The sequence below is a fragment of the Homalodisca vitripennis genome, chromosome 5 (assembly GCF_021130785.1).
Source record: "Homalodisca vitripennis isolate AUS2020 chromosome 5, UT_GWSS_2.1, whole genome shotgun sequence".
Lineage (NCBI taxonomy): Eukaryota > Metazoa > Arthropoda > Insecta > Hemiptera > Cicadellidae > Homalodisca > Homalodisca vitripennis.
The window spans coordinates 25,537,395-25,563,169 of NC_060211.1; the positions used below are offsets into that span (position 1 = coordinate 25,537,395).

The 25,775-nt window shown below is 31.7% G+C and overlaps 2 protein-coding genes across 2 annotated transcripts in view; one reads left to right on the forward strand and one right to left on the reverse strand.

Annotated features, from left to right (window-relative positions):
• LOC124361880 overlaps window positions 1–7,871 on the forward strand; it is a 153,221-nt gene extending 145,350 nt beyond the window's left edge. The window contains exon 13 of the mRNA XM_046815927.1: window positions 3,692–7,871. Within this exon, the coding sequence (XP_046671883.1) occupies window positions 3,692–3,768 (77 nt within the window). The 3' untranslated portion in view covers window positions 3,769–7,871. The remainder of the gene's footprint in view (window positions 1–3,691) is intronic.
• Window positions 7,872–14,228: 6,357 nt separating this feature from the next.
• The window catches only part of LOC124361881, a 31,060-nt gene continuing 19,513 nt past the window's right edge, over window positions 14,229–25,775 (reverse strand). The window contains exons 4-5 of the mRNA XM_046815928.1: window positions 25,163–25,311; window positions 14,229–19,783 (exon numbers count right to left, since the gene is read on the reverse strand). Of these exons, the coding sequence (XP_046671884.1) occupies window positions 18,538–19,783; window positions 25,163–25,311 (1,395 nt within the window). The 3' untranslated portion in view covers window positions 14,229–18,537. The remainder of the gene's footprint in view (window positions 19,784–25,162; window positions 25,312–25,775) is intronic.

The following is a 25,775-nucleotide window of genomic DNA, read 5'->3' on the forward strand; positions in this document are numbered from 1 at the left end:
AATTTTTCATGTGCAAGTATTTAACAAAACTATAATATTAATAAATCACCAATTTGCTTTCCATTTCAACATACTCAAAAACATTTGTAAATCTAAAAAAGTATTTTGAGAATACTTGACAACAAATTCAATAATTCAAACTTATACCTTTTGTGATTTATGCTCACTGATGGATGCCATGGTTTGTACACTAAACTCTTCTGAGTGTATTAATTAGCAGCACAACATATTTAATAATAGTAATTTAGTTTAGTAAATATACATTTTTGACATTCCACAGTTTTTGTAGGGTGTCTTCAAGCGTGTTTTGTATGTATCTGAACATCCATTATACATTGAACCCTTGTATGTGCATTTGCTCTATTTAGATGTTTTACAGTTTGTATTAACCTTTATTACGTACAAATTTCTTCAAACTCAATTCTTATCAGCTCTTGATATCAGATAGTAGATTTTAGTTATTAGTTATCTTAATCATCTGTTTATGATTACTTTGCTGAACATCACATAATAAAACTTTCACACTAAAAGATCATTTATATGAGATGATAAAGATGGTGTTGAAGTTTGAAATCAGTAATAGTAACTTAGTCATAAGTGTGTCCAGCGGAGGTGCCAAAGGTGCCACGGCAACATCACTACATTGAGATTCGGCCTGTGCAGAATGTGATTTTTATGTATAAACCAGGAAACTGCAAGATTTTTATGGCACTATTTAAAGCCTTTTCATATATTGATATAAGTAAATTTCATTTTGTAAAGTATTTTTGGCATATACAAAACATGAAATCACCGGCTATTGTGTTGTGAAACAGCTACACATGTAGTGTAGGTGCCGTTGTTGCCACAGCCCTTATTCAGCACTAGTAACTTGTGATGTTTATTCTATGTTCCAATGATGATCATAGAGATAAGTTTGATGTTGAGGAGCCACCGAAGAGGACAGCAGAGCTTGATGATCTTTCCGATGCCTTACCAAAGAACGAGGAAGAAAGATCGGCTAGTATTTCTCATGACCATACCAACCAAGAATTTCAAACTACCCTACTAAAGAAGTTAGCAAGATGAAAAATTCTAGAAAAAGGTCTTTTCAACCTAAATGATTTGAAAATTACAAAAGGCTGGAATACAGCATGGAAAAGAATGCAGCTTATTGTTTTTACTGGCGTTGTTTTGCTCTAAATTGCAGTTCGCTTCCTGGATTGGTAGAACATTCATTTACAGCAGCTGGGTTTAGTTTTTGGCATAAAGCTAATGAAATGTTTAGAGCCCATGAAACAAGTAAATACCATGTATCGAATATGGTTGGCTGGGAAATGTTGGAAGCCTAGAAATGTGAAATGGTGAAGAACAGTTTGAGGACATCTTTATCAAAATAAAGGAAATGAGTAATACACTAGATATTGAAATTTGTAATGTTCGGAAAAGGAAAATATTAGTCCTATTTCTACGTGCACACAAAAAAAGAAGAATTGAAGTATTCAAATCAAATCAATCTTTATTCACTTATACATTGAGTGCAGTGTTGCGTCATAACAATAATAATGAGAGTAGTTTCAGTTCTATAGGCTCCTCCAGTCCTGAAACTCCTGTATGGTGTATATATGGATGGATTGGTCTAAGAGCCAGTCTGAGAGTGCTTTCTTGAACTGTTTATCCTGTAGTTTCTGTAGGTCTTTTGGTAGCTGGTTAAAGAAGGCAGCTATACTTATCACCTAGCTATATCACCAGCTATTATATTTATCACCATGTTATGGGCCGGCTTGTAGAAAATCTGAATATTCTATTTGATCAAGAGACAAAAGTGATCTCTGCTACAGGAAAATTGATGGGATTAAATCTTAATGACTATTACAAGTGTGAGAATAAGGACATTAAAATTTTCGCAAAACAATTCAATGTCAATTATGCAGAACTAGCAGCAGAATTTAAGATGTTGAAATCAAAGAGGCATGGGAAAACTGATACAAAATTTTCCACCTAAACTTTTCTGGAATGGATTGACTGGTTATTGAAATTCCAAAGAGGTTCAACATTTGAATGGTTTATAAATATTGTATAATGCCTTAAACCAGTTTCACAAATGAACGAGTCTTTTTCTAAATTTAGTGTAATTTGAAATCCAAGCTCAGATCTATAATGCGTCAAGATCATTAAGATTCCGTTTCTGGGACAAGAACTGGATGCTAACGTAAGAACATGTGATTTAAGTGACATCTTCAAGAACAGTGTTGCTTTCCACTATTGGATGACTCTTTAAAGTGACTTGAAAAATCAAAGTGTAATATTTGACATTAAAGAGATGTGTATTACTTTGATCTTGACTTTGACTTTTTAAACTTCAAAATAATAAACTTCACCTTTTTAATCTTGATTTGTTTACATTACACATTGTAAAACGTACACTGCGTTTCTACTAATACTGTTCTGTGTACCTAAAAGTAAATGAAAATTCTAAAAACCAAAGTTGTTTACAATTATTTTACAAACTGACCAAGTAAGCTAATTGTAACACTTATTAAAAGACTCAGTTGATCGAGGTGCACCACCATTACTGAAGACCTTCACACACAGCTATGACCTTAGTAATAGTGTGAATTGTATACTGCTGCTAAATGTAAAGCATTTCATAACATTCATTTGAGTAATTTGAATGAGTTTTTGCACCAGTAAATTATTATTCTTATCTCAAAAATGATATTTTAGTGAAAAATAAGAACTTTTTGTCAAGAACAATCATGATATAATTAAATTTCCATTATATAATCCTTTGTGGAGGGTTGAAAATTGCAAAATGCAGTGTTAGGGCAACAGAATGTTTTTGATAAAACACAATTTTGTGACACATTTTGATATAAAACTATCAGTTTGTAATAGTTAATTTGTACCAAATATTGTTATCGGTTTTTTGCTAAAGTTCTTGCTGATATATCTGAATGCAATGTCACCAATGCACAAAACAAATTTTCCTCCAAAATTATTCAATGCAGGTTTTGAGAGTTTTCATTTATGTTTACATAAATTACCTCTGACAAATATGGTTTTGACAGTTTTACATAAAAAATAAATTGGTATGATTTTTCGGATTTATCTGCAAACTGTCTTTGAAAGAATTTAACCTTTTAGTTGTTGACAAATAAAATGACTAATCCACAAATCGTCTACTACAGACACAGTCTTTAGCAGATAGATCTGCATCTGTTAAGGGTTCCTTGAAAAGTGAAATGTTTATTTTGGATCAAATGCAACTAAAATGTGGAAAATACTAAGAGATGAAATTTGGCTCATAGATTAATTAATTTATGAATAGTTCTAGACAAAATTTCAAATTTTAGCTTTTAATTTAAAGAAAAAATATGATACTTACCTGCCAAAATATTTTGTAATGATATCAGTTATAGTATTCCTAAAAGAGCTTTTACAAATTGTTATAACATTTTTGTATTCCATTAAATGTAATTTTTATGTAGAGTAACAAAGCAATGTTAACATTGCAATCTTGTAGCAATGCTCTAAGCCAACCTTTGTTATCCAGAAATCTCTTATAGTGTGATGGATACAGCTAAATAGGTTAAAACATTTATTATTTATGTCTGTTACATCTATATAATTGAAGTAAAATTGTGTTTATGTTATGTAGACACTTTCTTATGATTGTTATGTGTTACTTACAAATGCAAATGTTTTCCAGACACAAATGCGAATGGCACGTACACACCTCTGAAAATATACAACCAGCCTGTGAAAGATCAACGGATTCGGTACTAACCGTATTGTGACTTCATCCATATTGGATGGAACTTCATGCCGTGGTTAAGCGTAGCTGTAACCTGTTTATTAATATTTTATACTGTAACAGTTTTGAACTGCGTCTTGATTTATAAGACCAATTGAACTGGCATAGTTTTTATACTTTTGTAAGTGTCACGATTAATTTAAGCTTTGTGATATAATTTCATACCCATTTTTAAGTTAGTCTGTTCATTACTTAAGGTCAACAGCTTTTAATTTATGTTGCTTTCCATATTTATTTCATATTTACATACACTTGTCTTATACATGCAAATACTATGAACACTAAAAAATAAGTACAAGAATCGTTTTTTTCAACGTCCGATCTCACGCATGACTGCTAGACACGTAGCAGGTCCGCTATGTGCATAGTAGTTGATCACACATTTTCCCCGCTACAACATTAGCCACTGCTGGGTTCAAGCAGCTAGTTTGTGCTGAGCTGCAGTTGCATAAACAAGACCGCCTCTATTGGTTCTCCTGCCAAATGTGAATTGAGAAGTGTTATTCGTGTCCTGCAAGCAGAACAGAATAGTGCAACAGAAATCCATCGGAGAATATCCAGAGTTTATGGGAAAAATATCATGCGTGATGGTGTTGTACATGAATGGCGTAGAAAGTTTAAAAATGGCCGGACTGACGAATGATGAAAGGGGCCAAGGATGCAAGGCTGCCACTACAGACAGTTTTGTTGAACAAATTGACAAAGTGCTTAGAGAAAACCATAGATTTACAAAACGCTTTTACAATTTGCTTTGTCTTTGGAATTTTCAGAAGTGTCCAAATCTTCTCTTTATTAGTTATTGTTACACTACATTTAGGCTATAAGAATATTTGTGCTCGCTGGGTGCCAAAAATGTTAACTGACACCCTCAAAACTCGCTAAATAGCTTCAGCTTTGAAATTCCTTGAATTTGACATTCTGTCATCTTCAAACTTTTGACGCGATCGCGCACACCACCATCACGTATGATGTTTTTCCTATAAACACGACACATTCTCTGATGGATTTCTGCTGCTCTATTCTCTTCTGCTTGGCAGGAAACTAATAACAATCCTCAATTTACATTTGGCGGGGGAATCAATAGACAGCCATGTTCATACGATTGCAGCTCAGCGCAAACTGACTACTTGAACTCAGCAGTGGCAAATGTTGTAGCGGCAAGATGTGCGATTGACTACTGCACACAGCAGACCTGTCACGTGTCCAACCGTCACGGTGTTACATTGGAGGTTGAAAAAAACGGCCCTCGTAAATGAATTTGGAAGTAGCGATTGAAATCTAAATCTGTGGATATTTTTAAATTCCTTTTTAGCGTTAGTGTGTTTGTTTGAATGACTAACTGTTTGCCAGGGAATTGAGTAGAAGGGCTTAATTTGCTTCAAGTTAAAACCGTATCTCTTTTTGACTACAACAGTGGTGATATCAGGAGAATAAAAGTGATGAGAATCCGTATGCCATCGGTTGGTAATGCAGAATATCCAGGTAGACATTAGCTTGGATTATAGAACGTGCTAGTACCTACCAAGATTACGTTTTGTAGGTAGGAAATTAAATGTATTTGTTATATTTGTACTTTAACTTTATAATTTATATAATTGATTAGATTCGTAACAAACATTTTCCTTCACACAATATACAAATTTTTTCAGTTATGATAAGACTTTCATGACTTAATTTTTTGGATGATATGTTTACAAACAATCCTCCTCACACTTAGTTAAGCGGACAGTTTCCAATATGTCTCTCATCTCATGTATTTTTTCACTGCGTTCTCATGAACTCACCACTGTACATGTTGTGTTCAAGGACAAAGTTGGGTTAGTTGTATTTTTGTAATATAATACCTTTATACGGCAAATTCTTTGTTTATTTAACAATTAAATTATTGCTTTTACTTGCTGAAACACAATTTAAATCAATAACAAATCGATCATCTGTGTGTATGATTAATGGGCATTTAAAAATTAATTAGCTCACAGGCATCATTCTAAAAGATCTTGAGCCTCTTATTATAAAAATAACTCTTGAACCAGCATCACTGTATATACAGCATCAATGCTGCTATTAAAGCAGCAACATTTCATTTATATTTATTTTGTATATAGTTTTCACCCTATATTTGACTGGTTTTGTTTTAAAACTATATTATTACTCGATAAAGAACCAATTAGTGTAATATGTTTTAAATAGATCTGACAGCTTGTTTCATTTGGATAAGATTCTTGGAAACATATGTATGGGTTTGACTAAGACCAGATAACTCAAATGTGTTGAGTTGTTATACCAATGTTGCATTCAGATTAGTTATTATGACTTGTAAGATTAACCCTTTCAGTGCCAATGGGTACCAGGACATTTAAAAAACATGCATGAATGTTTGCATTTGCTAATCAAGATGTGCATTTAAGTTCCTCATAAAAAAGTGGAGGGCTATTATAATAAAAATGCTATAATATTAATATTGTAGGTGATAATTTGATAAAAATTAGTGGGTATGTTTAAAATAAAGTGTTCTTTTAATGTACTTCACTTCATTCAGTGTGAGGATTTTTTTGGTACTTATTTGAGTGTCGAACCTGAGTTAAAAAAGAAATATATTTTTAAGATTTTATTGTTTTTATCTGTTATTTTTCTTTTGTGTTTGAGTATATTTAGTAATATACACATTATCATACAAGACAAAACAGTTATAAAAAAATATACAATTTAAATATATAAAATTTCATAATAACCATGTGCGAATTGCTAAAAATATCACAGCACTTTTGGATAACACCTGTAAAAACACCCTTAACATTATTGACTAACATTCCAAAAAATGTCTGGCACTGAACGGGTCATAAAAAACAAATACTTATTATTATTTATTTTAAAGTAACACTGTTGTGAATATAGAAACTTTTACAGTATTATAAAGTATTGATTATTACTAGGGACAAAGGGAGATCAGTGTTTGTCAATTTATTAAAAATGATATAAAGAATAATGTTTATATTCTGATATTATTTATATATTGGGTAATAATAATACATTTCCAAGCAAGAGAAAATTGCTTCAACAGTTTTATTTTTTAATTGGGCTATGCTGTGAGAAAATATATATCTTATGTGTAAAATTCTGGTTTTTTATGTATTGGCCTTTGACATTTTAACATCCTTCAACCAAATGACACCAACTCTCTAATATTTTTAAAAAATACTGTTTTTATTCAAATAAAAATTTCTTGTACTACATAACTGTTTATTGTTGGCAAAATGCATTACCTGAGTCTTTTTAATGTAAATGCTAATGGACATAATCCAATATAACAAAAATATTTAATTCAGTGGAAGAAAACGTGAAAGAAGTGTCTCAACCATGAATTAATGAAAATCATTGCATAGTGTTCACAATATTTTACAATTCTATCATGCCCATACAATGTAATTTATTCTGACACATAGAGAAATATTTATTATCTTCTCATTTTGGTTTCTGATTACAACCTTTTATAGGCATCATATAAATATAGCTTGTAAATATTTTTATATACTATAAAAATAATTTGGAGTGTTTTGCAGCTTTAGTATTTTTCCTGACATTCTTCTACATCCATCAAAAAATTTAATGACGATTACTTTAGAAACAAATGAGATTTTCTAATTGCTGTCCTAAGACAAGTTTGGTTAATCAATAATTCAGTAGTGTGTCTTGTACTTGTTAATGTAATTCAGTATTTTTTGCATTGATTACTTATTTAGAGTGCAAGTAATATGTGTTAAAAATATAAATTTATGTCTATATCTTGCTCCTATAAAAGAGGTAACTAACTAGAAGTTTTGCCAGCAGTGTACTCTTAATGTGGCCTTTACCATGGTTTCTAATTCCAGGTTGACCAAGTAACTAGGTATAAAAGTAATTGTTTGCTTTTCATGTACAGTAATTAGTTTAGCTCTGGGCTAATAAAAAATACAATGTCAGACTTTAAAAATAATTGATAAATGGAAATTAATTCACTGTATAAAAGTGCCTGTGTCTATTATTTGTATAGCTATTCAGCACATCAAAAATAAATGTTATTTCTTGTTAAAACAGAGAAAGATGTTTTATTGCCTATTGTATCTCTCTTTGACAGAAAACAACGACAGGAGTTGGTAATCTTTGTAGTTTTGAAAGATATACAAATCTACACGTCTGATTTGTTTGTTCTATAATTTGATACATGTAGATAGCATGTATGGATCAGTTCATTTCAAATACTTTGTGGCAAGATCATGCTACACTGAGAGAACACTGTTTTAGCGTCTGGAGCAGCCGATACGCTTGTTAGGTCACAAATTCCTACGCTCTCTACCAGCAAGGGAAGATGGCTGATGGAAACTAAAACACTGTTTTTTGTGCTCAAATACAACACAGAGTGAGTGTAAAATAGAAGTTGCTTATGAGTGCACTAAATGTAAAATAACACCTTTGCACCCCAATTTTAAAACTACCAGCCAAAATTCTAAAAAACAAAATATTCATTTTTAAGGCCTAGAAGGTGCAAATAATACATTATTGAAGTCTTTTATGAAGTTTCAATACGTTTTCAATAAATACAACTAAAAAGTGTTCTTTACTCCTTGGAGTCCATTAATGATTCTTTTGCTTACTCTAGTAGACCCTTGGTAGGTCGATGGTTACAGGTGTCAGTACTCTTCAACTGGTTAAAGCTTATCCAACGTCAAATGTCGGTAGACTGTTAAATCAACGTCTATTGCATTAGGTAATGAAAGTTTTCAACATTCAGATAATATATTTCAGGTTTCTGCAGAGCACGGTTTACAATATAACAATTATGGCTGAAAATTTACATTTCTGTAAATATTATTCCTAGCAATAAGTAGCTTATTAATAGACAATGTAACACCAGTCGATTTGCGTCTTACAAGTACCTTATTATTAGGATAAAAAAGTGTTCTTATTAATAAAATAAACCCTCTGTTCAAAAGCAGTTTTCACAGCCGTACGTCCACAATATCAATTAACAGTTGGTGGAGATATAAACGTAATAATTATGGTAGGGAATGGTGTTTATTCCTTTGATCTATTTCAAATTGTAAATTGATTGATTAATCATACGTTTCTTTTAAGCCATAACAGTTTCTGTTCATAGGAATGTTACAGAAGTATGCCACTGACATAATATTTAGTTTCAGCACATTTGTCCCATTTTATATTGTAATGTGGAGTATATTTTTCAAATTGTCCTGCAACTAGCAAGCGCCATTCACATAGTTTTGGCATTTCCCACTAAATTTGAGCACTTCCTGGCGTTCCTCTGTGATAACATAGTTTACTTAAGTTCGGTTGTGTTCGTGTGCAAACAGCAATCACGTATAGCCACTGTATTAATAGTTTTATTCATATTGTACGCTTATATTGAAACATTTTAGTGTGCGATGGAAATAACATGCTTAAATCAATGATTGGCAATGAATTTCTGATGTCAGACTCATAGCGATACTAGTGAATCACTCAGTGGGCGAGGTTATGGCAGATCTCAGAGATGAGAAAGAAGACATTCATGAATTATTATTTTGTGAGTTGGTTGCCTATCCTGATCAGATGGAAATAAAGCCTAGCTTGGCTAAATTGAATACATAAACATGCAATATTGCCAAATTTCACAGGAATATTAAGCAAAAAACATTGTAAATTTATTCTTTTAACAATTATTTAGTCATAAAAAAACTGCTTTTTAAGTTCAGTAATATTAATAAAACATACACAGTTTTAAAAAAATTCAAAAAGATTACTTTGATGAGTTTTTTATGTATGTGATATCCCCACTAAAACAACCTGTCTCCACAAAACAAACTAAAAAATTATAAAATAAGACGAATTTTTATCAGCAAAATAACTAACAGCGGGATACAGACTCTATACGGGATAAAAACTCTAGGAATCAGGATAAAAAGAAAGCTAATAATAAATGAAATACTTCTTTATTAATATGCAATTTCATAGTTTGAACATGGACAATATAGTAATACATTAATTTGTAGCTTCTGCCCTATTTACAATACAGACTTATAAAATTTATACAAATCTATAATAATATCCAGAACCTTCAAGAGTTGTCTATGGGACAACTTTTTAAAATGTTGCTATATACAGATAGTTTAATAAGTACAGAATGTCCTTTGTATTAATACAATTCACGATATAATTTTTTTATGTTAAAAACGTAGTAGTTCAGAGTATTCATGCTAGTTTGGACATAGGCTTTTTTTTCTTTATACAGCACTATAACACATTACCACACAATTAATACCATACAATTAATCTGTAATTAATTGTTCTTGAAATGTGAAAATGACACCTTGCTATGATTTTTATATTTACAAATTTTAGTTTATGTATTTTTATTTAAAGCTTTGGATTGTAATGAAATGTTTTTGCAAATAGGTCTGTGTTTAAAAAGAGCAAACACTACTTTATTCCTTTATAATAATTATTTTGATTTAATTCAACATTCTCACATTGAAATTATAGAGTATACAACATATAATAAAGTTACAGCCTCTGTGTAATCCGGCTTTTTCTAAAATTTCACTTGACAGGTTGCCCCATTTGACTAAACTAGCATGAGCATAATGTATAGGCAGAATTATAAACAATATATATAAATAAAATCCACTTGGAGTTTTTTCTGCTGCCATGAGATAGATCATTGGAATAATGCATCAATAATACAACAGATAAAACATGACAAGACTAAATTTTAAAGTCCTCTACAAGATTTAATTTTGTGACAGCAATGTTTCGACGGAAAAGATAACTGCGTTAACCTAAAAATTATGTATACATCAAATTGTGAGTACCATGAGAATTTTAAAATTACGAGGACTGAAACCATTGTTATTTTAATATTTTTTATTTTATGATACATTAGTATCTTAGAATAAGCTGTAAGACTAACCACTTGCGTGTTTGACAAACTTTAAGAATGGACAGGGAAGAATATTTTTGTGTATCTTGTAACTATGTTACAAAGATTTTGAAAAATATTTAATAGGGTCTGTCAAATAATTAAATAGTAGGTTTTTAAATTTATTAAGATAAAATACATGCATTTTTTGTACGTTCATTATACTTTATTAAAAAAATATTTAAAATACACAATTAATAAAACCAACAAACAAGTAATGGTATTTTTTGTTAACACTTAAGTAGTACTAAATTATGTTCATCTCATACTTAAAAACTAGTAACATGAGCAATCAGATGTCAGTGGACAAACAAACTTATGCATTTTTCACATAAAATAACACTTAAAAAAATATTAACAACTTCACTGATATTGACTCTATGGAAGACTAAATTAATTTTCTGGCAGAAAATACAAAAATAACTTTTTCAAAATTTGACTTTGTAAAGTTTTAAAGTATTTCTAACTGCTAAAAGAAAATCTTCATTACAAGTAAAGATTTTTTAAAAAACATAGACCTTTGGGCTCTATCAGAAGGTACATAGATTTTATGAAAACTAAAATATTGATATTATTTATTCTAGAGGATTCCAAGTACATTTGTACAAAAAGGAGGTTTGAATTTAAAAAAAAGTTTGAGTGGCCCATTGGAACAAAATGGTGTACCAAGCTGGCCAATGAACTTAACCGTTACAGTATACTAATCAGAGAGTCTTTATTTCAGCTTTTCTTCAACTTTTCTCGATGATCAAAATATTCTTATGGAATTTACATGTATTTAATATTTCAAAAACCATTCGATATACAAATATATAGGGAATCATTTATGCATTCCGAAAACATATTTTACTTTTCTCTAAATCCATAAATAATGGAATTGTGATAAATTTGAGTAGCCCCCATATTGGAACGAAATGCTATGCCAAGCTGGGCAATGAACAAAGCCAAGATAAAGTCAATTTTTGCACCCTATTTCTTACTGATTTTTGTTAGGATGAATATCATTTCCACCAACACCCAACAGGGATTATTACTTCTGGCTGGTTTATACCTTCCAGTTAAACCCACCACAGGGCACAGCAAAAACGATGTGTCACTTAAATCTGGGCAAACTTATGCATGTCCAGGAGTAACACATCACCAACCGCAAATGTCAAGATTCTGGGGTTCATGGGCAATTCGATAGGTCTAGTCTACTGCGGGAGATGACTGTTGGAGTTGGTGGGGTTTGTTCCATAACTTCAGTTCTTGCTAGCCTCAACAAAGGTGTGCCACCCCCTGCCTGCTTTGACTGTAGAGGCTGGTTCAGAGCTGGCCTCCCCTTCTTCCTGGAGAACATGCCTTTGAGATTAGTGCCCTAATTCTTCCTCATAGATCTCGATAGGAGGCGGCCCCTACTCCCTAACCTTACCCATCCAGAATATCCTGTCACTCCGGAAGTAGCGCAAAGGTTCTTACATGACTAAGTGCAATTTATAAGCTTCTTGTCCTAAGAGAACAAAAAAACCTTTTAAATAGCATATATACATAGAAATATAAACTTTGAAATTGGGAGCGGTTTTGGCCTTTCTTAGAAATTTTCCATAGGTGTTATCATTATACCAATAGCAATAGGATGATTTTGTATATAAAATCTACCAAAAACACATATTTTTTACGGCGGCCATTAAGTTTAGCTTAAAAACTAAAACATTCACACTTTAGAATCTAAAACGGAGAACTTGTTTTATTTAGCACTAAAGCTGTATTCAGTGCCTTGATATTTTATTCTCAGGGAACTTGTACAACAATTAAAATTACAGATTTAACCAAGTGCTTGAGTATCTGTACACCACTAAATTCTAGTCAAAGTATTGTGGGTGTTTGTACCGTTTATTAAATCACCAATTGAAATTTTTAACCCTGATAAATACGTTACGTGTAATTTCTTCATACCTTTCCCACTGCTGTATCTGGAGTACTTTGAACAGACAGAGTGCCAAACTATTCTGTGTTAGAGTAAATGTTTATCTATATTACATGTAATTAACCCCTTTACTGCGCTTATATACTGAGTAATCTTGAACACTATTTACATAAAAAAATTGTGGTACTACAGTTACTAATATAATTCAAAATTAACTGTAATTTGTTTAAATCTTACATGTAATACATGGTACATTTGATTTTTTCAGTTAAAATGTAAACAAAGTTGTGAAAAAGCATTGTCAAGAGCTCCCAGACTTCTGGTAAAAAAGCGCAATTTTTGTATTGCGCTGCCATGCTACTTAAAACTGTATCAGTGTAAATTTCATTTATGCAATTTGCACTTGTATTTTTGATGGAATAAATTATTACTTATCTTAAATTCCCACTTTGCATCGTGCAAACAGAAGTAGTAAGGAGAGCAGAGCATAAAGCAGAATGCTCAGGCCACAATGCCGGCTGGCCGTCAAGATTCGTCTAGACTAAGCGTTAGCGAAGACTTTTACATTGGTCTTACGGATAATATGATAGAGAGAAAATTGCAGAATAAATAAATCACATTTCAACTTATAACATAGTAACTAATGTATAGACTAACCACCCCAACATATACTCATCACATCATAGGCTTTTATTATTTAACCCTTCCCACGCAGAATTTATCTTTCAATTTTGACTCATAACGCGTAATTAACTTTAAAATTTTTTTCTACATTTTATCAACTCTAATTTTTTTTAGTTAGTGGTGGCTATTAGGAATAAAAAAATTATACAGTATCACAAAATAATCAGACCCCTATATTTTTTTACAAATTTTCAAAATGTACATAAAATTGAAAAAAACAACCTTTTTACTTGAATTTCTAAAAATATTTTCAACAAATAAAGTAATAAAACAAAATAAAAAGATAATATAATGCTAAATACAACAGGAACACGAACAGTAAATAAGGAAATATGGCAAAACAGCGTTGAACACTAAAATATGCTGTGCCGGGATATATCCGTTTACCGCGTAATGGTTCGCTGCAGACTGAGGCTAAATCACGCCACGAGGGACAAAGCCACGCCCTCCCACCACTGTGACGCGCCAATGAGGTCCAAACTGTAACATCTGATTTTCGGAACAAGTATTCAACACTCCCTTGAACTCTAGCGGATTCCACGGCAACTACAATTTATTAAATAACACAAAATAGACTTTGAAGGATATATCCGTTTACCGCGTTTCGGTCAAAATTAGGCCTAATGGATATATCCGTTTGCCGCGTGGGAAGGGTTAAACACTTCTGTGAACCCCGAACTAATGAATAAAATAAGAATCATATGGCAAGATATCTGGAAATAGATTTCATCAGTAGACTTTAAAGGTTTCATGTTATGTAGAAAAGAAAGAGTTCTATGATGGTGCATGTCCATCTACGGGATTTTGCTAAATCCAATAAACCATGCATTTAAAATTTCTTTCTAAAAGATAAAGTTACCACTTAAAGACTATCTTAATATAAAATGAAGAAGTGTTAGGAGCCATGGGGCTCCAATGTTGCAGTTTAATAACGAAATTGTATAACAATAACTAGTTAAATAACAAGGAAATAGTTATGCTATCGTAGGAAACCTAAACAGGCAAATGTGGGGTTCAACAATAGTGTATAAGAATTAAATTAAAGCCCAAAAATTTATACTTTGCAATGTTAATAATCAATCACTCATACAAAACAGTAAAAAAATAATGCTAAAATGTTTTATTTCTAAAGCAGTAAAATATAAACTTAAACTAGAAGTAACAATATAAACACTTCAACTTTATTAATAAAGCAAATTAAAAAAATACATCAGTATATATAACAATGCAACAAAACAATATATGACCACATAACTACTAGGATATAAATGCATATCTTTAATTTTTAGTTCCATATCAATATTTTTAGTTTTTTTAATCAATATTGTGCATTTGCTGTTGGAAAGTTACATACATAAAATAGGTACCATTTTACAAAAGAAAAATTACAAAGGCCATGTGTTAAGCAACTACTATAATTTTATAACTCATTATTACTTTCTTTCAATATTACATTTTAATGCATATGTCAAGTTATACAATCTATAAACATGTAAATACCACTTCAGTTTAGTTTGTCACTTTATTCATAGTAATTGGGGAATTGTTTTACTCACTAATAATTTACATCATAGATAAGAAATTCATAACATACAATAGAGAAAAAAGTTTGGAATTAATGCAGTTACATTCTATACCCAAAGATATTTATGAAACTGAAAAAAATGTAGTGGAGACCCAAAATATTTGTTATTTTAGCAAAAATAGTGGTACATAGACAAACAATGAACCAAAATTGTTGTTTATAACAATTATTTTATTGTTAAAAATGAGATGACACTAACAAAGTGTCTACCTGTAACAATAAAACTTAAGCAGCTTCAACAATGCTTTACTATGTTGCTTAATGACTAATAAAGACATCTTTAAACTCAATTTCATAGATACTTTGTGAACTTAACCAATGAAATCGATTCTCTATTCTATTCAAATTACATAAGGTGTGCGTATATAATGTGTGTACTGAAAGAATACGTGAAATGAAAGGTGAATGGCATACCGAATAATTTTAGGCCTACAATACCAAAAAGATTTTTATTGTTTGATTTTATATGCTTAAATGAAAACAAATTTAGTATGATATTAAATTGCTTAAAGAACTGAATACAATGCAATTTCAGAAACAAATTCCTGAAATTTTGCATAATTTAATAAATATGAAATGGAAGATAAAATGTTTTAACCCTTCATTTCAAGTAGTTATGTTCTCACTAAGGAGAGAATTTAATTCATTCTAAATTTATGACTTTACACAACATATTTTTTTGTTTTTTCCAGGTGGTTACCCAAAAGGCCGACTTATTGTTCAGGAGCGAAGGCCAATTTGTATTGTATACACAGTATTGCAAAACACAACCTATTTTTTGTGAAATCAACAGTGAAAATTCTCCTGAGAAAGGAATTGATTGTCAGACGCACAAGTTTTGGTGGTGGTAAAACTGACAGGATATAGCAAAAGTATCGTAAACATTTTAAAACGCAATGCCTGCTGCCGTTTATGATGACCAACTGGTATTTACAATGCATTTTAAGATTTTACTTACATTTTATGTCAACATATTCTGGTTTTTAAAGTAAAAATAATGGTACTTGTCTAACAATTACTTTGTCTGTACAGAGCGCAAAATAGTGGGCCAGAAATATTGTAGTTGTGGGTGCGTTAGTAAAAGGTTTGTTGTTATTTTATACAATGTAAACAATTTATGATGAGTGTTTCTAATTAACTTGGAAAGTTTTTTATTTTTGTACAATATTTTAAAATGCAGGCTGGTAAATATCTCTGTACGATTATATAGTCGATTGGCTGTGATGGTGCCAAAAGATGCACTGGGGTTAAATAACAAACCCTTTTAGACAACATTAACATAAACCCAATTAATTATGCTCTAGCTGCGGCAAAGCCATGTAATGAAGTACTTAATAAGAGGGTCACCCTGCAGTTTTGAGATACTGACAGACAATGCAAACTGCAATGATCTTATTATTTTCTGATTGAGCGCTTATCAGCTCCTGATAGTAAATTTGGTTGATCGTGTACTTCCCAACTGTGTTCGGAAAGATCAATTTCATGAAGACAGCATTTTCAAACTATGATTTTGGTTCTCAAGCACTATTCCGTAGTAATGTTTATAGATGGTATTTGGAATTTAGAAGGGGCCGCAATTCGCTTCAAGATGACAAACGATCAGGAAGGCCACATTCCACTGTTACTCAAGAAAATGTGCGCTATGATCCAAGAGGACAGCACTGTATTTATGTAACGATTTAAGATTCACCAGGGATTAAATCCACAGCAAAGCGATTAATAGAGAGGAGAAGAGACAGGAAAACTTGTTCTTTATGGGTACCTCACGATTTGACAGATGAGCAAAAAAGCTGAACGTAAGAGAATTAGCCAGCAGACATTCCAACTGCTTAATAATGGTGGTCATCGGACTATTTCCAAAATTATCACTGGTGATGATATGTTCTTGCGATTTTTTGACATTCCAATTTGAGCATGTGTATCAACACAAGCCATCCCCAATCAATGGTCAAGAAACAACGATCAGCAAAGAAAGTACCGTACTGTAAGCTGTATTTTCAAGAGTACAGAATTGGTGAAGGCTATTCAGCTGGAGGGACAAAGGACTGTTACAAGTTGGTACACTGAACAATATTTACCAGAAGTTCTTCAGGTCTTACACATTAACGATTTACTTTTGCATCAAATGCCTCTTCTCACACTGCTAAAAAACTTTGCAGTTTTTCGCATCCCTCTTATTAACCTGATCTCACTACTAGCGACTTCTTATTCTTCAATCTAATAAAACATTTGCGTGGTCTTCGCTTCTATTGAATGGGTGGAAAACCCGACTTTAAAAGTGCATTAAAACTGGAGGGTACATTGAACATGCCTTGGTAAGTCTAGCAAAAAACTCTTCATAGGTCTCTAAACTTTCAGAGTGGCTCTTGTATGTGGCAAAATTCAATCTCAAAAATTAAAAAAAAAATAATTTTGACTATGTCTAGAAAAGTAATTTTAGTTTAAATAAGGTACTGTACCTACACATGTGCAATCTTCGTGACAGGACAGGACAAAACTAACTAGTTTTTATGTAGAAATAACTTTTGTATACCATGATTTGACCCATGAAACAGCAAAAAACCAAAAATTCATAGGAGGTTGTGGATTTTGAACTGTTCTGACCCAGTTATGTTCTTTAATACTGTGACTGCCTGGGCAATCAGTTGCATATGGCACATTGCACACAATCTATAGACAACTCCCCCTTTCCCTGTTACTTTTACACTACAGAAATATATATAACGGTCATAAAAAACACTATTTACAATAAGGCCTACAATATTTAGATTATAAATAGACAGCAGCATGAAACAGTGGCAAAATAATAAATTATGCTAATACTGCCCGGGCAATTGCCAGGATTGCCTTGAGTTAAAATTGAGAACAGGATGGTAATATACTGCATCTAGAACAAATTAGAAAAGTTTCAGGTATCTTCCGTTAGTCAAGTCAGTTACAGTTATGATGTGTGACTTTTAATCTTCATTTCAGTAAATGATACTACAACATGGTAGGTGAATATATATAAACTTTACTTGGTTTCTATTTCACCCAATATAAAATACCAGTGATTGGAAATCTATATAACTTGGTCATTTAATTACAACAATAAAAGTAGTAATAATATGTGACGTATTGGTTATACAGTATAATTGGTTAAATAATACATTATTTTTTAATTTTTAGCTTCTTTGCATTTTGTACTACTGAAGTATTTTTAGTAGGCTTCAAAATGTACACAACTTGAGGTAATGTACTGAATAATGTCCATGGCTGTGGATTAAAATATTTTGCAAGTATCAAGTAATTATTAAAAGAAGTTTAAAAAAATTAATAAAATTTAATTTAAGGATTTTACAATAAATTAAACTGCTACTGTGTAAATTCTGAAGTATTATGTTGTAAAATTATTGCTGATTCTACTGCCTTTTTTTACAATTGAAAAACATAAAAAACAGCTTATTAAAATATACTACTCTTGAGTGAAACTAATAACACATGTTTGATTTGTTTAGCTCACTTAATTTATGTTTCCGTCATAACAGGTAAACAAATCAATTATCACAATTTTTAGTAGCACTTAATTGTTCAAACATATTTTCTACTATATACAGATTGTTTAGTATAAAACTTTATGGCTTCCCTTTGCTACGCAGCCTGTATTTGTGTATTAAGACTTTACACGGCTTAATATTGAACTTTTTACAATAAAACGCATCATCAAACTTGCTCTCTTCCTCTTCATCAATTAAATTAATTACATCAATTTTCGTTTGAGAACTGTTTTTAGCTGGTAATGCTTTTGTTTTACTAAAAGGCCCACTTCGTTTGAAAGCTACGTTTCTTTTTACAGGAGGAGTTGAACGCTTGTTACGATTCTCGTTTTCTTTGTTGCCCTCGACTTCTAGCACCGCCTCGCAGAGTAGGGCAGGTGTGAGATCCCCGATGTCGTCATCTGTCGTCGGCGGGGATGCCACTTTTGGCCCCGCAGGATCTGACACACTCTGAGGAGTCGTACTGGTCACCGTTTCGTTCTCGGTCTCTCTAACCTTTTTTAACCTGGTCACTTGAACAGCTCCTGATGTGTTTGACACATTGTTAATCTGGATATCACTGACAACAGACGACACTTGTTTATCGAGACATTCCTTGCTGCCGTCTATCAGATCTTGGTTGATTTTAGCCAAGTTGCAAATCGCGATTTTAATACTGTAGGACAATTTATCCGAGTACGACGTCAGTTTGTTAAAGTCCATTTTTAAATCTTTACTAATTGAAGAAAACTGGTTCACCATATTTTGTACAGGTAATAAGGTGTCTTTCACGTGTTTAACACCGTTGTCCAACCAACTTATGTCGTTAACGGGAGTCCTAGTTACGTGTGTCGGTGACGGTGAGTCGTCCTCTAAATCGATGCACTCAGGGGTGATATTTTGTTGAGGAGCAGTCCTAACTGGGTGGCGCCGATTGATCGGTGTGGAAGTTTGGAAGTACGGAGATAACTGCGAGGGAGCAGGGCGACTGACTATGATCATCTTCCTACCGCTGTGTTGTGGTGCGCGGCTTGGCACTGGACCTCTGATGAAATGATTGGTCGCGGACGGTGGAGAAGGAGTGACCATCCGATTAGTAAGATGTTGTCTCATGTTCAATAGAGGTGTTGACATTTTCGGTGCAGGATATGGACTGTTGGTGGCTTGCTGGGTGATAACATTTATCTTATGAGTAATAGCAATCAAACAAATAGGTATTTTTGACATCACTGATTTCATGGGCAAATTAACAGAGGGGAATTTCTCATTCATCTTTGGACAGCAATGAGATGTATCCTTTGAAAGACGGGCTTGCTTCTCTTCTTTTGGTAGCGAAGCAACTTTTCTGAAAACAAAAATAAATAACTTTTAATAAGTACGAATTTTAAGTTTCATTTTATATAACCAAATTGCTTCTGCTAAGTACTAAAACTAAATAATGCCAATGTTTGGTTCTTCATCCCAGGCTTCAACTAATGACAATGATATATTTCTCCAACTTTTTATAGAGTAAAGAAAACATGACACAATTTAGGTGCCAACAAATTGCAAAGGATTAAAGATAAGTTATTTATGTAAATGAAAACAATATGTACATAAGTAAGATTATACGATGGTTTGGAAAACAAGTTCCATTTAATGCAGTTACTAAAATAACCAACACGTTGAAATAACCTACTGCTGTCTTACAATGAAACAATTCAGTTATGCACAAGTTTGTAATTTCTACAACGTAAATGATGTACTACAATAAAAAAAATAATTGTAGTGTATTTTCAATTTATATATATGTATATTAACATCCCAGTGGCAATAACTCTACAGCAGCATCACGTACATGTACATGTTTGTTTGTGAGGCCAAACTTTTTATTATATGCTAAGCTAAATTGCATGGTTGAACATGCACCATCTTACCACCATTAGTAAATAGAACTCATTCATGTCTATGTAGAAACAAAATTTCATGCAAAATTTTCAGATGAAACCTTTGTTGAGATAATTTGCAACATAATACATTCATATTCTTCTTCATAAAGTTAGTTTCATAGTGATTCCAATGAACTAGGGAGGCTACTACAATGCAAGACTGCGCTGAAATCGAATCTTATCACCGACTTTTACTATTGCATTCCTACGCTATTATTTTTCTTTCTACTTTATGAGTAAAAACGTGACATATGAAAATTTAATATGACTGTACTCAGTTTACAGATTTATTTATACTGCAATTTTCTCATTGCCATTATAGTTAGCCATAAAATCCCATACAGAAATGAACCTTCATGTACAATTTAAAGTCTAGTGATCAGTTTGCTTTTGAGGTAACATGCAGACAGACAGAAGTGACTTTTTCCAGCCCCACAAGTGATGGGCTTTGTTAACGCTCAGCCAAAAATACTTTTGGATACAACAGGAAGGGATATTTTTTGTATTATGTAAGTGATAAGTGATATTGCGTATTCCTAAAACGCAATATTTCTGATAGGAAAATGTTAATTCTCTGGTGGCCACAATGAGATACCAATAGTAATAGTAAAGGTAGTAAATACGGGTGTTAGTAAAATCTTATGCCATTTAATTAATTCTTCAAGGTATATTTCCAAACCACTTAAATACAGCAAAAGTTCACCCCTTACCTAAGAAATATGACACTGAAAATGTGCTAAATTACCCCTGTTACCATCATTGTCTAAAATATATCTAAAGGTAGTCTACAGGCAATTCATAGTTTTTAGAAAAAAGAAAAATATTGTAGACCAAAATTAGCATGGCTTCAGATCGGGTACATAAATAGTAAGTGTGGCTGTTAATTTTACTGAGTCGATAATAAGGTCAGTACATAAAGGGAAATATACAACCAGCATATTTATGTATTTTTTCTAAAGCTTTTGACACTGTCAAACACTCAAGGTTAAAGAAAATCTACAATTCTGTGGGGTAGCTAAAAACATTGAGTTGGTTCAGTTCCTATCTCTCTAACAGATTGCAGTACGTAGAAATCACATTCTTGATTAATTACAACAAATACCAAAGCATCATCAAACAGCAAGCCACTAACACTTAAGTTTAGAGTACCACAAAGCTCTATTCTGGGGCCTCTGCTATTTCTACACTATCTGAGGAGGATAAATAGCACATTAATACATAATTTAAACGGCAAACTTCGTCTCTATGCAATTGATTCGTATTTGTTTCTATCAACAAATGTTGCTGAACAGACCAAAATTTGTTCATTTGTAGAACTAGAAAATATTGGACGATTACTGAAAGGTCACAATCTGATTCTAAAACTACAAAAAAACAACTTTATGCTTTTTAAAACTAGACAAATACTAAATTAAAGGGACCGATAATAAGTTATGACTCATCCTACTTGCTGGGGAATAAGTTTTAAAAACTAATTCCAAAAATATCATAAAAATTACAAACCAATCAAAACTAAAAAACTTTTGAAAGAATATTTAATTAATTCAGCAGTCTACATAAACACATGCAGCAGTTTCATTTGTGCTTGAAGAATTTATTTTAATTTATGTGTGTGTATGTATCCATTCCTGTAATCAATAAAGTCTACATATAATTTTTACACTTCAAACAGTATATCTTTATTTTGATTTAACCATAGATTCAATCCTTAACCATTTAAGTGCCCGAGCATTGCTATTTGCGATCCTGCATTATATGCAAGAAATGCCAGAATCGCTATTTGCGACTTCTGCAGTAGCGCTTATATTTTATATAGTACTTGAAATAATATGAATAAATGATTTTTTTTATTTCCATCAGCAACATATAACAGAAATTGCAAATACAAAACATGGAAATTGACTGGCCACGTAACCAGTAGTGTGGCCAGTTTTTATAAGGCAAAGATAAAAATACAATAATATTTTTTTTTTTTCTTTTTTTTCAGTCTAGCACATAAAGTTTAAATATTCAAGAAAGACACTCTCTGCAATGTTTATGCTTTCAAACTCTAAACTAGACTACTTAAATATTGTAATAACTATTCAATAATTAGAACTGTGAAAAGGTTTTTCAAATGTGCGTTAACATTAATTTATGACATATATTGTATGCTATGGAAATAATTAAACTATATTAACTAATTACAAGATTCAAAAATTCTACATCTTGTTTAGTCATTAGCCAACTTTTCAACAGTGAACAAAATTCCCTAAGTCTAATGCTCTGTCTTATATAATAAGGGACTTGATTAAAATATTTAGGTGCAAGGTAACTATAGGAATGCCTAAAAATGGATTTGTTTACTTTAATTAGTCTAACATTACCTGCAGAACAGCTCCTAGTATTATAGTGATACATAGAACAGACTTAAAACTTTAAACACGAAAATATGACGGAAAGGTAGTATATTTAACGTTTGGTATAATGGAAAGGAGGTTTCCCTTTTCTGCTTTTTAAAAATAATACGTAACAAATAATTTTAAGAGATTCGTAATTTATCGATCAGAGTTTTAAATGTGCCTCCAAAGCAGACGATACCATATTGTATACGTGAGTGAATTAAAGCAAAATACAACGATCTTAACAATGAAGTTTCACAGAAATTTCTTAAAAAATAAAAAGTTCGAATAGATGATTTTATTTTCCTGTGTAGAGATAATATGTGTTCGTCCCATTTAAGTTTGTTATCAAAAATAATTCCCAAATATTTAATGCTTTTCACACATTGGATTGTTCCACAGTTACAAACAAGTAAATCACAATTAGTGGAATGGAACTTTATCTCAAAAGGTAAATCGCCACCACCTGGATCAAAAAGTATCGATTTCGTTTTATTAACATTTACTTGCATTTTATTAAAATTGCACCAATCCCTTAATAATTTTAAATCATTATTTATGTAATTATCTAACAGTGTTAATTGCTTATCATTGTAAAACAGTACAACATCATCGACAAATGCAGATATATTTCCCCTCCAACCAATCTTCAATAAGTCATTAATAAAGACCAGGAACAAAGTTGCTGAGAGCACTGATCCCTGCGGAACGCCAACTTTAATCTCTTGTTGAGAACTGTAGCAATTATTTATTTTAACTTGTTGTTTTCTGTTAGTCAAAAAGCTTCTAAACCAATCCAAAGCCACACCCCGAATTCCTGTCGTTTCTAGTTTAGCTAAAAGAATTTCGTCATTTACAAAATCAAATGCTTTTTTTAAAATCGACAAAGATGCCTATATTTTTATCACCAGAGTAAAAATTATTGTAAATTTGTTCAGTTGCTGAAATCAAAGCATCTTCAGTGGATTTCCCTTTTGTGAAACCAAATTGATTATCACTGAAAAAACTAAATTTATTTAAGTAGGTTAGAACTCTTATAATATATTAGTATAAATTAACTCAATGACAATACATATGCATTTTAAAGGCTTCAACGTAACTTTTGATGAAGGTTTTATTGCATTTTGGGTAGATTCTGATTTTTACGGTGGTTGTAAAGAGAGCATGTCAGTCGAGTTTAGAATCAACAGCTACACGGACGAGCCGTCACATGTTTTGTTTGTGCTGGTGTTTATTTCACAAATGATTATAAATATTGAAAGTTTTTAAGTGTAAATGGGTTTTTAGTGTTAGTATCTTGATATTATTTCGTTTGTGTATGTTGTTCTAGTCTGTGTGTAAGTAGAACAATGACTTGACCGTGAGTTACGGTGATCGTAACTAACTAGTACTTTACTAAATACATTTGTATAGTTTTTAGTGTTTGTTCAGTGATATTTATAAACAATGAGTCGTAAAAACATTGCTGACAATGAAGACCTAGTATTGCAGGCATTAGATTTAAGCATTAGCAGTGTAGACAATACACAGAGTGTTAGGTTAGATTAGAAACTTTCTAGTTTGTAGCGGTTCATATTTATTTTCCAAACTTTATTTGGACAAAAGTTATAGACAAAGTATAAACAATGTTTTTATATGTCTTTTTGTAAAGAATTAAATGGAGTATAAGATAGCATAACTGAAAGTGAAAAAATAAAATATTTCAATAACACTACGTTGTTTTTGAAATACAACATGTGTTGTACAAATATTTTTGTTCATAAAGTTTTTGTTAATGTTTTTTTTTATTGGTATAAAAACGTTACATAACTAAGCAATGTATTATATTTATGAAGTAAATATATTTATCTACAAAAAAAACAAAAACCCAGGACATTATACCAATAAATAATTTTATTATGAATTTTTAACCAGATCCCTTGCAAAATCAGGCTTTTTCACTTTGCATTTTATGCATACCTTATAGCAAAACACCGTGGCACTCAAAAGGGTTAAAGAATATGTAAAAATGTGTTAAAAATTATGCTTAAAATTAATAAATATCTGACTTTAAAAAGCATGACAGACTGAATCTGAAACATTTCTTTTTTAAGAAGAGACCAATACCCTTTTAGCCTTATTCAGCCTATCTTCATGAACACTTTCCTGTACGAATATCTTATAAAACAGAATAAGCTGAGAGTCGATACAGTACAAGGTCAATGGTACTGAAAAAAGATGCTAAAGTCACATACACGATTTGAACCTGCGTCATCTCTAACTCAGATTGTAAGTTAAAGACTACAATATCCACCCATCAGCTCTCCTAAAGTCATTTTATAAAGTGGTTTATTAAAAAAAAAATACAAGTTCTACATTGTTCACGCTTTTGATAGCTTAAATAACTTATTTAAGATTCTATGTTCTAAGACTCACACTCTCATTTCTTTCCCCAGACGTTGAAGGCCCCATAAAAGAGTTCGATGGGGCCAAATATCTGCTGGCTTACAGACATAACAACACCAGTTGTCATTTTCATCTATTTCTTTCAGCTTATCTGTTCCAAAGTTGCGCTTTATGCATTTCTATAAAAACAGAACATTCCAAAAAGTTAAATTTATCTTTGATAAACATTTTTACAAATACCATGCACATTGATCACATACCAAAACCTACTAAGGTAATGTGTTACAGAATGACACTTTAGGTATCGATACATAGATTTGACGAGCTGTAGCCTTTTCTTTTCATTGGACGAATTTAGAGAAAAATTAAGTGTAATCAATTTTGTTTGGCGTAGTTGTTCTTGCTCTTTTCTACAGGGATTAATAGGTACGGGAAATTTGTTTTTGTTTACAGCTTTGATTTGTACAAAATCAGAAAGTGAAATATATAAAACATGTAACAAAATGTTATAAAGCTTAAAAATCCTCAAATATGAACTGTAAATTAAGGAATTCCGAACACGATCCACATTTTCCACAACTAGTATGTTTATATTTTACATTCAGGAAATCATTACAACAGACTTTTATAGCTTGAAAAGAGT